Source organism: Agrilus planipennis, unplaced genomic scaffold (genome assembly GCF_000699045.2).
Source record: "Agrilus planipennis isolate EAB-ADULT unplaced genomic scaffold, Apla_2.0 scaffold83, whole genome shotgun sequence".
Classification (NCBI taxonomy): domain Eukaryota; kingdom Metazoa; phylum Arthropoda; class Insecta; order Coleoptera; family Buprestidae; genus Agrilus; species Agrilus planipennis.
Window position 1 is genome coordinate 766,474 of NW_020438895.1, and position 12,552 is coordinate 779,025.

Below are 12,552 nucleotides of genomic sequence, written 5' to 3' on the forward strand. Positions count from 1 at the left end.
GGTCATTTTGCGTGGCACAACCTCTACCATGCACTTCTATTACGAAATAGTAAACATCGACTACTACTATTTACCACCACGACTTTCAAAACGAAACGTGTGTATGTGTATCGGTGTGTAACGTACACTTACGCACTACTTTACCGACATAATAAACCTACAACCAAACACAACTGAGAGGCTCTTGCAGTTTTTAAAGATACAAAACTGTTTGAGGCCGAATAGCTACGAAACGACGATTCGTGCCACGACCGTATTTCAATTTAAAACACAGCCACCTACCAGTCCCACGTGCATTTCTAATCAATTTTTACGGTTAATATTAGAATTTATTGGATTTTAACTTACGGCGCAGTTGGTTAATATTCTACAAAGAAGAAACTTTCTTCAATAATTAAGTAGGACCTTTACATTACATACATCTAGGTATAAGACAAGACACCTAAGTAAAATTCGTCATAGTCTAAGTACCTATACAAATTATCAGAATTCAAAAAATGGTACCTACTTTACAAAATATCCCCTTTCTTCCCCTTAATGAGAATAATCAGAGCTGATTTAGGGACTCAAACCAAAGGCGAAAGGTCGATTTAGGTTTTACTCTTTTTCCGACCCTAATCGACTCTGATTATTTCTACTTTGTAAATAATGATATAATTTACAGGTACTTTTCTTTAAAATACAATTATAATGCAAATAGTCCAGCTTTTGCAATAAGTTTTGTAGTAAGTCATCGTATGCATTACCCCTAATCCCTGATGGCCTTAAGACCGTTCTTAAATTGTGGACCCCTACTCCCTATATCAGAATAGAATAAAAATTAAAATTTATTAATTTGTTGCTAAGAATGGCACAATTGGTTAATATCAAAAATAGATATTATGCGTGTTGTTACAATTAAAAAACAGAATATTGGAATTAAGTAGTACCTAAATTTAAGATATTAGCAATTTTCTTAAAAATACAATAATGCAATGCTAAACGCAAGCACGTCCAGCTTTTGCAGTTTTGTATTAAATATCAAGAAAAACGTTTTGTAGCACATTATTAAATACATTCCCCCTAACTTATGATGACATGTAGGGCCCATTTTTAATTTATGGACCCTCCCTGCCACATACTTGAGAATAAAATAGAAATTAAAATTTATTAAATTGTTGCTAAGAATGGCACAATTGGTTAATATTAAAAATGGATATTATGCGTGTTGTTACAATTAAAAACCAGAATATTAGAATTAGTACCTAAATTTAAGCTACTAGCGATTTTCTTAAAAAAAAAACAATAATGCAATGCTAAACGCAAGCACGTCCAGCTTTTGCAGTTTCTTATTAAATATTAAGAAAAACGTTTTGTAGCACGTCATTAGATACACCCCCTTAATCTATAATGACATGTAGGGCCAATTTCTAATTTATGGATCCTCCCTGTCACATATTTTAGAATAGAATAGAAATTAAAATTTAATCATTTGTTGCTAAGAATAGCACAATTATTTAATATTAAAAATGGATACCATGCGTGTTGCTACAATTAAAAAACAGAATATCAGAATTAGCACCTAAATTGAAGCTACTAGCGATTTTCTTAAAAATACAATAATACAATGCTAAACGCAAGCACGTCCAGCTTTTGCAGTTTTATATTGAATATTAAGAAAAACGTTTCGTAGTACGTCATCAGATACACCCCCTAGTCTATGATGACATGTAGGAGTCATCTTCAAATTATGGACCCTCCCCGCCATATACTTCAGAATAGAACAGAAAATAAAATTTATTAAATTGTTGCTAAGAATGGCACAATTACTTAATATTAAAAATGGATACCAGGTGTGTTGCTACAATTAAGAAACAGAATATCAGTATTAGCACCTAAATTTAAGCTACTAGCGATTTTCTTAAAAAAAAACGATAATGCAATGCTAAACGCAAGCACGTCCAGCTTTTGCAGTTTTGTATTAAATATTAAGAAAAACGTTTTGTAGCACGCCATTAGATACATTCCCAATTAATCTATGATGGCATACGGATATTCATTTAAAAATAAAACATTTCCCCATTAACCCCTATTACAGAACATGATACAATAAAATAATAAAACAAATATTAAATTATAAGAAATGTTTTTATTCATAGTACAGTCCATGTTTTGACCCTATTAGAAGGAAAACTTTAAAATATAAAGAAAAAAATATGTAAAGAAATTAAAAAGGAAAACGACTCACCAACATTTACAATTTATTTGTAGATCATTGTTAGGTCCTGGTTCAGATTCCTTACATTTTTTCGTAAAACATTTAGTATACCCTGAAAAGAGAACTATTTTAAAACTTTTTTGCCACAAGTATTATAAGGTAATTTAGTATAATGGAAACTCTCATCAAGGAACTGTAAAGATAGGCAACTTCTTTATCGTAAAAAAAGTTCAACATGAAAATCTGTTATGATTCTGTTGTAGTGTTACCAAACTGTATCAATATTTTAAAAAAGAAACTGATCAATTTTTATTTGCAATCTAAAAATTGGTAAACACCGAATAAGACAATGTATTTCCATAAAGAGAAGTTCTCAATAGTAATAGTTTTTATACAATATATAGTATTAAATATACATAATTTATAATACAAAAATATTTATTAATCATTGTTTTTTTGCGTAATTCAAAAATCCTAAATAAATAAATAAAGGGATGTTCAGTAATAACTTAACAAGTAATAAGTCATTATTCTCATGGTAACTGCATTTACACAAATACATAAATAATAGAACTAAGTATGTTAGAAGATAGACATTATTATAATTTGCCCTATGTGGTCCTATTCTGCCCTTTTAGGGTAACTATCATACTGTATTATGAATTAGATGGACATTTTGTGAACTGGAGCTAATATGAGTCATAAAAATATAGAAGTTTCATCCTTTTCATTAGTTTTGAGCAGTTAGGATTTTTAAGTTGATTGGGTTGTTAAGGAAACTGGAAATAAAATAAAAACGAGGAAGCACTTTGACCTTTTACAAGTGATAAGGAACATCAATAAGCAGCAATGATGTGATAAAATTTGTCAAACTTAACAACAAGCCATCTGAAACTCAGCCAATTTTACTCATCAGAAATAAAAGATAAGATTGATTTTAAAATGGTAGGTGTGTTTTGCTTAGATATGCACTGATAAAGATCAATTTTAATCTGATCTATTTTCTACTTTTCCAGCTCATTAATAATATATTTTTATACTCGAGAGTTATTTTGAGGAGGGCTACATTGTTTAAAACTGTATTTCCTAGAAATATGTCAACTTCCGAAGAAGATGTTTTGTTTAATGTGAAAAACAATAAGGGCATAATTATCTTAAACAGACCTAAAGCTTTAAATGCCTTAAACTTATCCATGGTTGAAAAAATTCATCCTAAATTATTAGAATGGGAGAAAGATAAAGATTTCGTATTAATTAAAGGTATGGGTGATAAAGCATTTTGTTCAGGGGGTGATGTACGTGCAGTTATTGTTGCGGGGCTAAAGGGAGACAAACTCGGACATACCTTTTTCCGAAAGGAATATACTTTGAATGGTTTAATTGGTTCTTACAAAATTCCATATATTGCTCTCATTGATGGTATTGTAATGGGCGGTGGAGTGGGTTTATCAATTCATGGGAAATACAGGGTTGCAACAGAAAGGACTATCTTTGCCATGCCTGAGACTATGATAGGATTTTTTTCTGATGTTGGGGGTTCTTACTTCTTACCAAGAATGAAAGGAAAATTGGGATGGTACTTGGCTATAACAGGTAAACCAACAGTGGAGTAATAATGGACAAAATAAATATGTTGATTTAAATATTGTAGGGCATCGTCTGAAAGGTTCTGATGTCTTAAAAGCTGGAATTGCAACTCATTATTGTGAAAGTACAAAATTAACAGATCTTGAGAATGATCTTTTATCAAATGGTTCTGATGAGAAAAAAGTGGAGAACATACTCAGCAAATTTTCCACCGATGAGAAAAAACTGCCTGAATTTTCATTAAATCCTTTTATGGACAAAATTAATCACTGTTTTGGAGCACCTTCTGTAGAAGAAGTTATTAAAAGGCTTCAAGCAGATGGTTCAGACTGGGCAAAACAAACACTTAAAGTTTTGTCAGAAGTTTCTCCAACAAGTGTTAAGGTAATATTTAAAATATTAGAATTGGGTGCCACAAAGGATTTAAAAGACTGTTTGGAAATGGAATATCAAGTAGCAAGTGGTTGTTTAGCAAACCACGACTTTTATGAAGGTATAAAATTGTTATATGTTTAATTTTTGTATATGATTAAATATTATTTACTTGTAGGTGTGAGAGCACTGTTAATTGACAAAGATAAAAATCCTAAATGGAAACCAAAAACTTATGAAGAAGTTACACAAGAAATTGTAGAAAAGCATTTTAGTTCCTCAACAAATCATGAAGGACCGAGAAACAAACTGTGATAAATGAACAAATGAGCAATTCATTTTTGTAAGGTGTAGTGATATGCTTTATACATATTTTACAAATATTCTTCTGAGGTGAAAGAAAACGGTTGTATTATTATATTGTTATTATTTAGTATACCTGGAAAGAAATTAGTTTTTGTTTTATTCTTGCTTACAACCTACAAAGAATAATAAACCTAAATAAAAAATAAAATAAGAGACCATGGTAAGTAAATAAAAATGACTCACTCCTAAATACCACAAGTGCCTTTCGTGGGCGTATCTTCAAAAATCACTTGTGGAGATCTAGGGCGAGTCTACGTTCTACAGAAAGGAGACTATTGAGATAAATGACAGTCATCTTTCAGTGGATAGGTTTAAGGTACGCAACATGTAAAAAAGTTAAAACCACTCATTAGTTGTGGCGTGAATGTATTGCAAAAGATAGACTTGCGCCTACCCTCACACATGCGACCACTTTTCAGGAGAATCTCATATGTTACTCCTGTAACATCTGAAGGACAGTCACATCGTCATTCTTACTGCACATCATTTTTGTTATTTGTTAAAGGCATTCTGTTACTGCCATATGTGTATTTTCTCCTTACAGGTCAAGTAGTCTCCTTTGTAAAACAAGATTGTACGTACATTAAAAAATGTTAATTTAAATGCCATATAAAACTACAAAAGGATACACAGCTGTGGAAAAAAAATTAGTTTGAAACAAAGTGATTTATGGAAATTTCATTAAAATGAGTGTTCTACTGTAATTCGTGATGAATTTCTGCTCAGTATCAGTAGATTTAATAACCAACAATAGCACATCATTTATTATATTTTCACACTTTCATGAATATAAGTAGTATATAAATACACAACGAATCGATACATTGCAATAAAAAAATTGTTTAGTGCCTAACATAAGAAAAATCAAAACAATCAATCTTATTTTCTTAACAAAGAAAAAATAATTAAAAATGTTTCCTCCTGAAAATGATTAAGCCCTGAAAAATAAAATATAAGTTATGGTATAAAACAGCAATTTTTGTAAATTGAATTATATTTATTGGACCACAATAAATAACATAAACGATACATTTTATATGAAGGACAAACAGTAACTTTAGAATAGGATAATGTGCGAAAATAAATAGTAGACAATTAAAAAACATTTACAGCCAAACTTACAATTACCTTGCCAGGCCTTTTTGTAAATCCTAGAAAAAAAAGAAGCGGACAGAATTCGTTTAATTGTTTTTATTTACTTTATAATAATAAAAAGAAGTACCAATATTATGGTGATGTTCAACAACAACCTAAATGTAACTAGGAAGAACTCCAGTGATAAAGTGCAAAATTTTCTTTTATCATAATTCTTTTTGTCAAAATGAAAAATATTTTTATTGGATTGTGTTCGAATCTGTTTGTGAATTATATATATTACATTATACAATTNCCGCTTGAAAATAATTTTTTTATTGAATTTTATTTGAATTATAGTGTATGAAAATTGTCAAAATAATCAACTTTCAACCCCCATTACTTTTTATGGGGGTGAGACCGCCGCGAACTTTTTATGGTACAGTGGTGGGGGAGACCTCCTCTTTCGATCCCATCCACCACCACCCCACTCTAGATATTTACCAAATTACAACGGGATAAAATTATTCCTTTATTCATTACTTTAGGTTTATCGTAGTGCAAATTAAGTGTTTTCAGCAAAATAAGTAATTTGGTGAATGATATACTATTTGGTGAACTTGAATGAACGATACATTGTACGATAACATTTTAATTTATAAGTATATCTCGCGTGAACCTTGAAAATTTAATGCGTGGCGTGGCCTAAATAAATTTGCGAATGTTAAAAAAAAGAATGTGCTCTGTAGTAATTAGATTGTAATAAATAAAGTTAAAATTCTCTATTCCAGATAAATCTCGACACATGCATGTAGTATTTTATTTTTGGCATTGCCTTAGGTTAAAAGTAGCGGAGAAAATAACATTAATGAATGATTAATACCCCCCTAATCAGTCAGACAGAATGTAAAAAACGTTCGCGATGTTTATAAGTTCCACAGCCTTCCTTTATTTTACGTACACTTTTAAAAATAAGCATCAGTATGTCCAATTTTCCCTTGCTACCATTTCTACTTAGTCCTACAGCTTTTTTTGGGTCAAGAACAAGAAAATTGGGTCTGCTTCGCATAAAATGACGCTATACGAATGGTAGGAACATGTACCATAATAAATTTTCGGATTATACCTCCAGTAAAAGCAATAAATACATAAGTATCATAGCAGATGTAATCATCTTTTTAGGCATTGTCGTTATTTTAAAGTTAACTTTGAAAAAATAAAGAAAAAACATTTACGAGCGTTGTTTGTTTGTTTATAAGGCCGAACAGAATTATTTTTGCACTGGTGCATACGTCGAAAGCAATGTAAAAGTAATGCCTATAAATAAATCAGGGACTTATACAGATGTATTCATTACTTTTTTGTATTATTTATATTACTCTATATTACTCGCTCTATGTGCCTCTTCCAGGATAGTATTGTTGATTAAATGCAAGAGGTACTTCCGTGGAATATATAATCTATACTCAACTAATAAAAGTAAAACGAAAATATTCGTATGTAAAGGAATAACAAAAAAGAATAGGGCAAATATAAAGATAGGAGACGGAAAATTAGAAGAAGGGCTGATTTTAGGTATCTAGGAAGTCAGGTAAGTCAGGACGGACGGAGTAGTAGAAATAGGTAAGATAGGTTGGTAGGACACCTTCTCTAGTCAGAGACATATTAGAAGCAGAAACAGGAGTTGAGAGGAGTAGAGGAGGACCTAGGCTGCATTACTGTTCGCAAATAGCTAAAGACGTGGGATGTTCTAATTATAAGGAAATGCGAAGATTGGGTCAGAATAGGAAAGAGTGGAGGTACGTGTCAAACCAGTCTTAGGACTGACGGCCTTATGATGATGATGATGACTCAACTAATGTCTCACAATTGTAATTACTTAAAGAACGTAAAATTCATTATTATAGATACCTTATTTATAGAATCCTTTAATGACAAATGGTTCCACAATAACATATCAAATAAGAAACGAATAAATAAGGACTGAATTGAACATATTCTCAATGAATAACAGAATACATCAGAAATCTTTAAAATGAAGACAACATACTGAAAGAATGGACGATGATGAACAGGTAGTATGTTACAAACCAAGCGTGGGTAGGACCAAAAGATGGCAAGCATGAAGACGGAACAGGACATAAGCCTCATCCTTGAAGTGCAAAAGGAGACTAACCGAGCTTCAGGACTTGAAAGCACTGTATTTAAGCCTTTCGAGAAGCAAGTGATTGAGACTGCACACACGAATTTCTTTATAAATCTGTTGTACGCTTTGTAATTCAAAATGCTTCAAGCTCAGTCAATGTTCTTGAAGCACTTTTTAAGTGTTCGGGGATTTGTTTCAAATTGCTTTCGAAGTACCTAATTGGTAATTCGAAGTCCTTGGATTTTAGATTTTAAAATATGATTGAAGCTTCAAGGGGTAAAGTATTTTCAGTAAGGGCTTTGGGCATGTAGCTTGGAGTTCCTTTGATGATCAGAGCTTTGCCCAGCTCTGGCTACTAAGGGTATGGATTTAGTTCAAAGGATTATATGTTTGTATTTAGTGGAAATGTCGATAATTACATATTTGGAATAGCAGGTACCTTTTCAAAGGTAATTTATTTTGTTCTCACCTAGTAAAATTTCCTCGGTAGATCATTACCTCCTTTTGTTCGGGCTTTTCGTTATCGATAGGGATGCAGTTAGATATGCCGTCAGAGGCATTAGTATTTGCACTTTGTTTTGGTGACGATTTCTTTTTGAAAAAGTTACCGTGGAACCCGGTCTTGGTGGATTTGTGACCGATTGCATGGTTGTTTTTCGGAGCCGAAGACCGATTCTTCGAACTCCTGGAGAAAAAATTCGAGGCGGCATTTCGAAGCCGGGATTTTAATCTCGCACTACCACCTGGTGATGTCATGATCACGCTTTCCATTGTTTACCAATAATGCCGCGGCCTATACCGATCATGAGAGCAACAGCTAAACTTTATGAAACTGGGCAATTTTGCAGAGTTTAGAGAATAAGGGTTGCCAGAAAGGTGTTACGAACGTTAATTTTGAAAGTAGTAGTTGAAGTTTACTGTTAACGATCATCGCATTTTACAATTTCGACGTTTGCGAGTCAGTTTCCGTTCTAAAAATACATCCTGATCGTCTGTTCCGTATGACGACCAGGTGCCCCATTTTGAAAATCGACAAGCTCTGTTACTGTTCATTCATTGTATTTTATTTTTTTTTTCCCCCTTTAAGCGCAAGTACCGTTCTTTGCGGCCACAACACCTCGAGTTCTAACCTATCCAAGAATCATTACGGTCATTTTGCGTGGCACAACCTCTACCATGCACTTCTATTACGAAATAGTAAACATCGACTACTACTATTTACCACCACGACTTTCAAAACGAAACGTGTGTATGTGTATCGGTGTGTAACGTACACTTACGCACTACTTTACCGACATAATAAACCTACAACCAAACACAACTGAGAGGCTCTTGCAGTTTTTAAAGATACAAAACTGTTTGAGGCCGAATAGCTACGAAACGACGATTCGTGCCACGACCGTATTTCAATTTAAAACACAGCCACCTACCAGTCCCACGTGCATTTCTAATCAATTTTTACGGTTAATATTAGAATTTATTGGATTTTAACTTACGGCGCAGTTGGTTAATATTCTACAAAGAAGAAACTTTCTTCAATAATTAAGTAGGACCTTTACATTACATACATCTAGGTATAAGACAAGACACCTAAGTAAAATTCGTCATAGTCTAAGTACCTATACAAATTATCAGAATTCAAAAAATGGTACCTACTTTACAAAATATCCCCTTTCTTCCCCTTAATGAGAATAATCAGAGCTGATTTAGGGACTCAAACCAAAGGCGAAAGGTCGATTTAGGTTTTACTCTTTTTCCGACCCTAATCGACTCTGATTATTTCTACTTTGTAAATAATGATATAATTTACAGGTACTTTTCTTTAAAATACAATTATAATGCAAATAGTCCAGCTTTTGCAATAAGTTTTGTAGTAAGTCATCGTATGCATTACCCCTAATCCCTGATGGCCTTAAGACCGTTCTTAAATTGTGGACCCCTACTCCCTATATCAGAATAGAATAAAAATTAAAATTTATTAATTTGTTGCTAAGAATGGCACAATTGGTTAATATCAAAAATAGATATTATGCGTGTTGTTACAATTAAAAAACAGAATATTGGAATNTTATTAATCATTGTTTTTTTGCGTAATTCAAAAATCCTAAATAAATAAATAAAGGGATGTTCAGTAATAACTTAACAAGTAATAAGTCATTATTCTCATGGTAACTGCATTTACACAAATACATAAATAATAGAACTAAGTATGTTAGAAGATAGACATTATTATAATTTGCCCTATGTGGTCCTATTCTGCCCTTTTAGGGTAACTATCATACTGTATTATGAATTAGATGGACATTTTGTGAACTGGAGCTAATATGAGTCATAAAAATATAGAAGTTTCATCCTTTTCATTAGTTTTGAGCAGTTAGGATTTTTAAGTTGATTGGGTTGTTAAGGAAACTGGAAATAAAATAAAAACGAGGAAGCACTTTGACCTTTTACAAGTGATAAGGAACATCAATAAGCAGCAATGATGTGATAAAATTTGTCAAACTTAACAACAAGCCATCTGAAACTCAGCCAATTTTACTCATCAGAAATAAAAGATAAGATTGATTTTAAAATGGTAGGTGTGTTTTGCTTAGATATGCACTGATAAAGATCAATTTTAATCTGATCTATTTTCTACTTTTCCAGCTCATTAATAATATATTTTTATACTCGAGAGTTATTTTGAGGAGGGCTACATTGTTTAAAACTGTATTTCCTAGAAATATGTCAACTTCCGAAGAAGATGTTTTGTTTAATGTGAAAAACAATAAGGGCATAATTATCTTAAACAGACCTAAAGCTTTAAATGCCTTAAACTTATCCATGGTTGAAAAAATTCATCCTAAATTATTAGAATGGGAGAAAGATAAAGATTTCGTATTAATTAAAGGTATGGGTGATAAAGCATTTTGTTCAGGGGGTGATGTACGTGCAGTTATTGTTGCGGGGCTAAAGGGAGACAAACTCGGACATACCTTTTTCCGAAAGGAATATACTTTGAATGGTTTAATTGGTTCTTACAAAATTCCATATATTGCTCTCATTGATGGTATTGTAATGGGCGGTGGAGTGGGTTTATCAATTCATGGGAAATACAGGGTTGCAACAGAAAGGACTATCTTTGCCATGCCTGAGACTATGATAGGATTTTTTTCTGATGTTGGGGGTTCTTACTTCTTACCAAGAATGAAAGGAAAATTGGGATGGTACTTGGCTATAACAGGTAAACCAACAGTGGAGTAATAATGGACAAAATAAATATGTTGATTTAAATATTGTAGGGCATCGTCTGAAAGGTTCTGATGTCTTAAAAGCTGGAATTGCAACTCATTATTGTGAAAGTACAAAATTAACAGATCTTGAGAATGATCTTTTATCAAATGGTTCTGATGAGAAAAAAGTGGAGAACATACTCAGCAAATTTTCCACCGATGAGAAAAAACTGCCTGAATTTTCATTAAATCCTTTTATGGACAAAATTAATCACTGTTTTGGAGCACCTTCTGTAGAAGAAGTTATTAAAAGGCTTCAAGCAGATGGTTCAGACTGGGCAAAACAAACACTTAAAGTTTTGTCAGAAGTTTCTCCAACAAGTGTTAAGGTAATATTTAAAATATTAGAATTGGGTGCCACAAAGGATTTAAAAGACTGTTTGGAAATGGAATATCAAGTAGCAAGTGGTTGTTTAGCAAACCACGACTTTTATGAAGGTATAAAATTGTTATATGTTTAATTTTTGTATATGATTAAATATTATTTACTTGTAGGTGTGAGAGCACTGTTAATTGACAAAGATAAAAATCCTAAATGGAAACCAAAAACTTATGAAGAAGTTACACAAGAAATTGTAGAAAAGCATTTTAGTTCCTCAACAAATCATGAAGGACCGAGAAACAAACTGTGATAAATGAACAAATGAGCAATTCATTTTTGTAAGGTGTAGTGATATGCTTTATACATATTTTACAAATATTCTTCTGAGGTGAAAGAAAACGGTTGTATTATTATATTGTTATTATTTAGTATACCTGGAAAGAAATTAGTTTTTGTTTTATTCTTGCTTACAACCTACAAAGAATAATAAACCTAAATAAAAAATAAAATAAGAGACCATGGTAAGTAAATAAAAATGACTCACTCCTAAATACCACAAGTGCCTTTCGTGGGCGTATCTTCAAAAATCACTTGTGGAGATCTAGGGCGAGTCTACGTTCTACAGAAAGGAGACTATTGAGATAAATGACAGTCATCTTTCAGTGGATAGGTTTAAGGTACGCAACATGTAAAAAAGTTAAAACCACTCATTAGTTGTGGCGTGAATGTATTGCAAAAGATAGACTTGCGCCTACCCTCACACATGCGACCACTTTTCAGGAGAATCTCATATGTTACTCCTGTAACATCTGAAGGACAGTCACATCGTCATTCTTACTGCACATCATTTTTGTTATTTGTTAAAGGCATTCTGTTACTGCCATATGTGTATTTTCTCCTTACAGGTCAAGTAGTCTCCTTTGTAAAACAAGATTGTACGTACATTAAAAAATGTTAATTTAAATGCCATATAAAACTACAAAAGGATACACAGCTGTGGAAAAAAAATTAGTTTGAAACAAAGTGATTTATGGAAATTTCATTAAAATGAGTGTTCTACTGTAATTCGTGATGAATTTCTGCTCAGTATCAGTAGATTTAATAACCAACAATAGCACATCATTTATTATATTTTCACACTTTCATGAATATAAGTAGTATATAAATACACAACGAATCGATACATTGCAATAAAAAAATTGTTTAGTGCCTAACA

General features: G+C 32.2%; 4 protein-coding genes across 4 annotated transcripts in view; 2 read left to right on the forward strand and 2 right to left on the reverse strand.

Moving 5' to 3' along the window:
* Positions 1-9,078, reverse strand: part of LOC108734281 — a 72,848-nt gene extending 63,770 nt beyond the window's left edge. The window contains exon 1 of the mRNA XM_025973121.1: positions 8,212-9,078. Within this exon, the coding sequence (XP_025828906.1) occupies positions 8,212-8,513 (302 nt within the window). The 5' untranslated portion in view covers positions 8,514-9,078. The remainder of the gene's footprint in view (positions 1-8,211) is intronic.
* LOC108734331 (3-hydroxyisobutyryl-CoA hydrolase, mitochondrial-like) lies at positions 2,799-4,609 on the forward strand. The gene is made up of 4 exons (XM_025973125.1): positions 2,799-3,142; positions 3,214-3,790; positions 3,849-4,277; positions 4,335-4,609. Exons 1-4 carry the CDS (start codon positions 3,140-3,142, stop codon positions 4,469-4,471), a joined length of 1,146 nt encoding a protein of 381 aa, XP_025828910.1. The 5' UTR covers positions 2,799-3,139; the 3' UTR covers positions 4,472-4,609.
* The window catches only part of LOC108734330 (GTP-binding protein SAR1b), a gene marked incomplete in the record, with an annotated part of 9,661 nt that continues 2,607 nt past the window's right edge, over positions 5,499-12,552 (reverse strand). The window contains 1 exon segment of the mRNA XM_025973129.1: positions 5,499-5,911.
* On the forward strand, positions 9,974-11,784 carry LOC108734283 (3-hydroxyisobutyryl-CoA hydrolase, mitochondrial). Its single transcript, XM_025973126.1, has 4 exons — positions 9,974-10,317; positions 10,389-10,965; positions 11,024-11,452; positions 11,510-11,784. The coding sequence occupies exons 1-4, from the start codon at positions 10,315-10,317 to the stop codon at positions 11,644-11,646; spliced, it is 1,146 nt and encodes a 381-aa protein (XP_025828911.1). The 5' UTR covers positions 9,974-10,314; the 3' UTR covers positions 11,647-11,784.

What these genes read in the sequence shown, in the direction of transcription:
- LOC108734331 (XM_025973125.1), top strand. An exon ending in ATGGTACTTGGCTATAACAG is followed by an intron (nt 3,791 to 3,848) that starts GTAAACCAACAG and finishes TAAATATTGTAG; the next exon opens with GGCATCGTCTGAAAGGTTCT. An exon ending in AAACCACGACTTTTATGAAG is followed by an intron (nt 4,278 to 4,334) that starts GTATAAAATTGT and finishes ATTTACTTGTAG; the next exon opens with GTGTGAGAGCACTGTTAATT.
- LOC108734283 (XM_025973126.1), top strand. An exon ending in ATGGTACTTGGCTATAACAG is followed by an intron (nt 10,966 to 11,023) that starts GTAAACCAACAG and finishes TAAATATTGTAG; the next exon opens with GGCATCGTCTGAAAGGTTCT. An exon ending in AAACCACGACTTTTATGAAG is followed by an intron (nt 11,453 to 11,509) that starts GTATAAAATTGT and finishes ATTTACTTGTAG; the next exon opens with GTGTGAGAGCACTGTTAATT.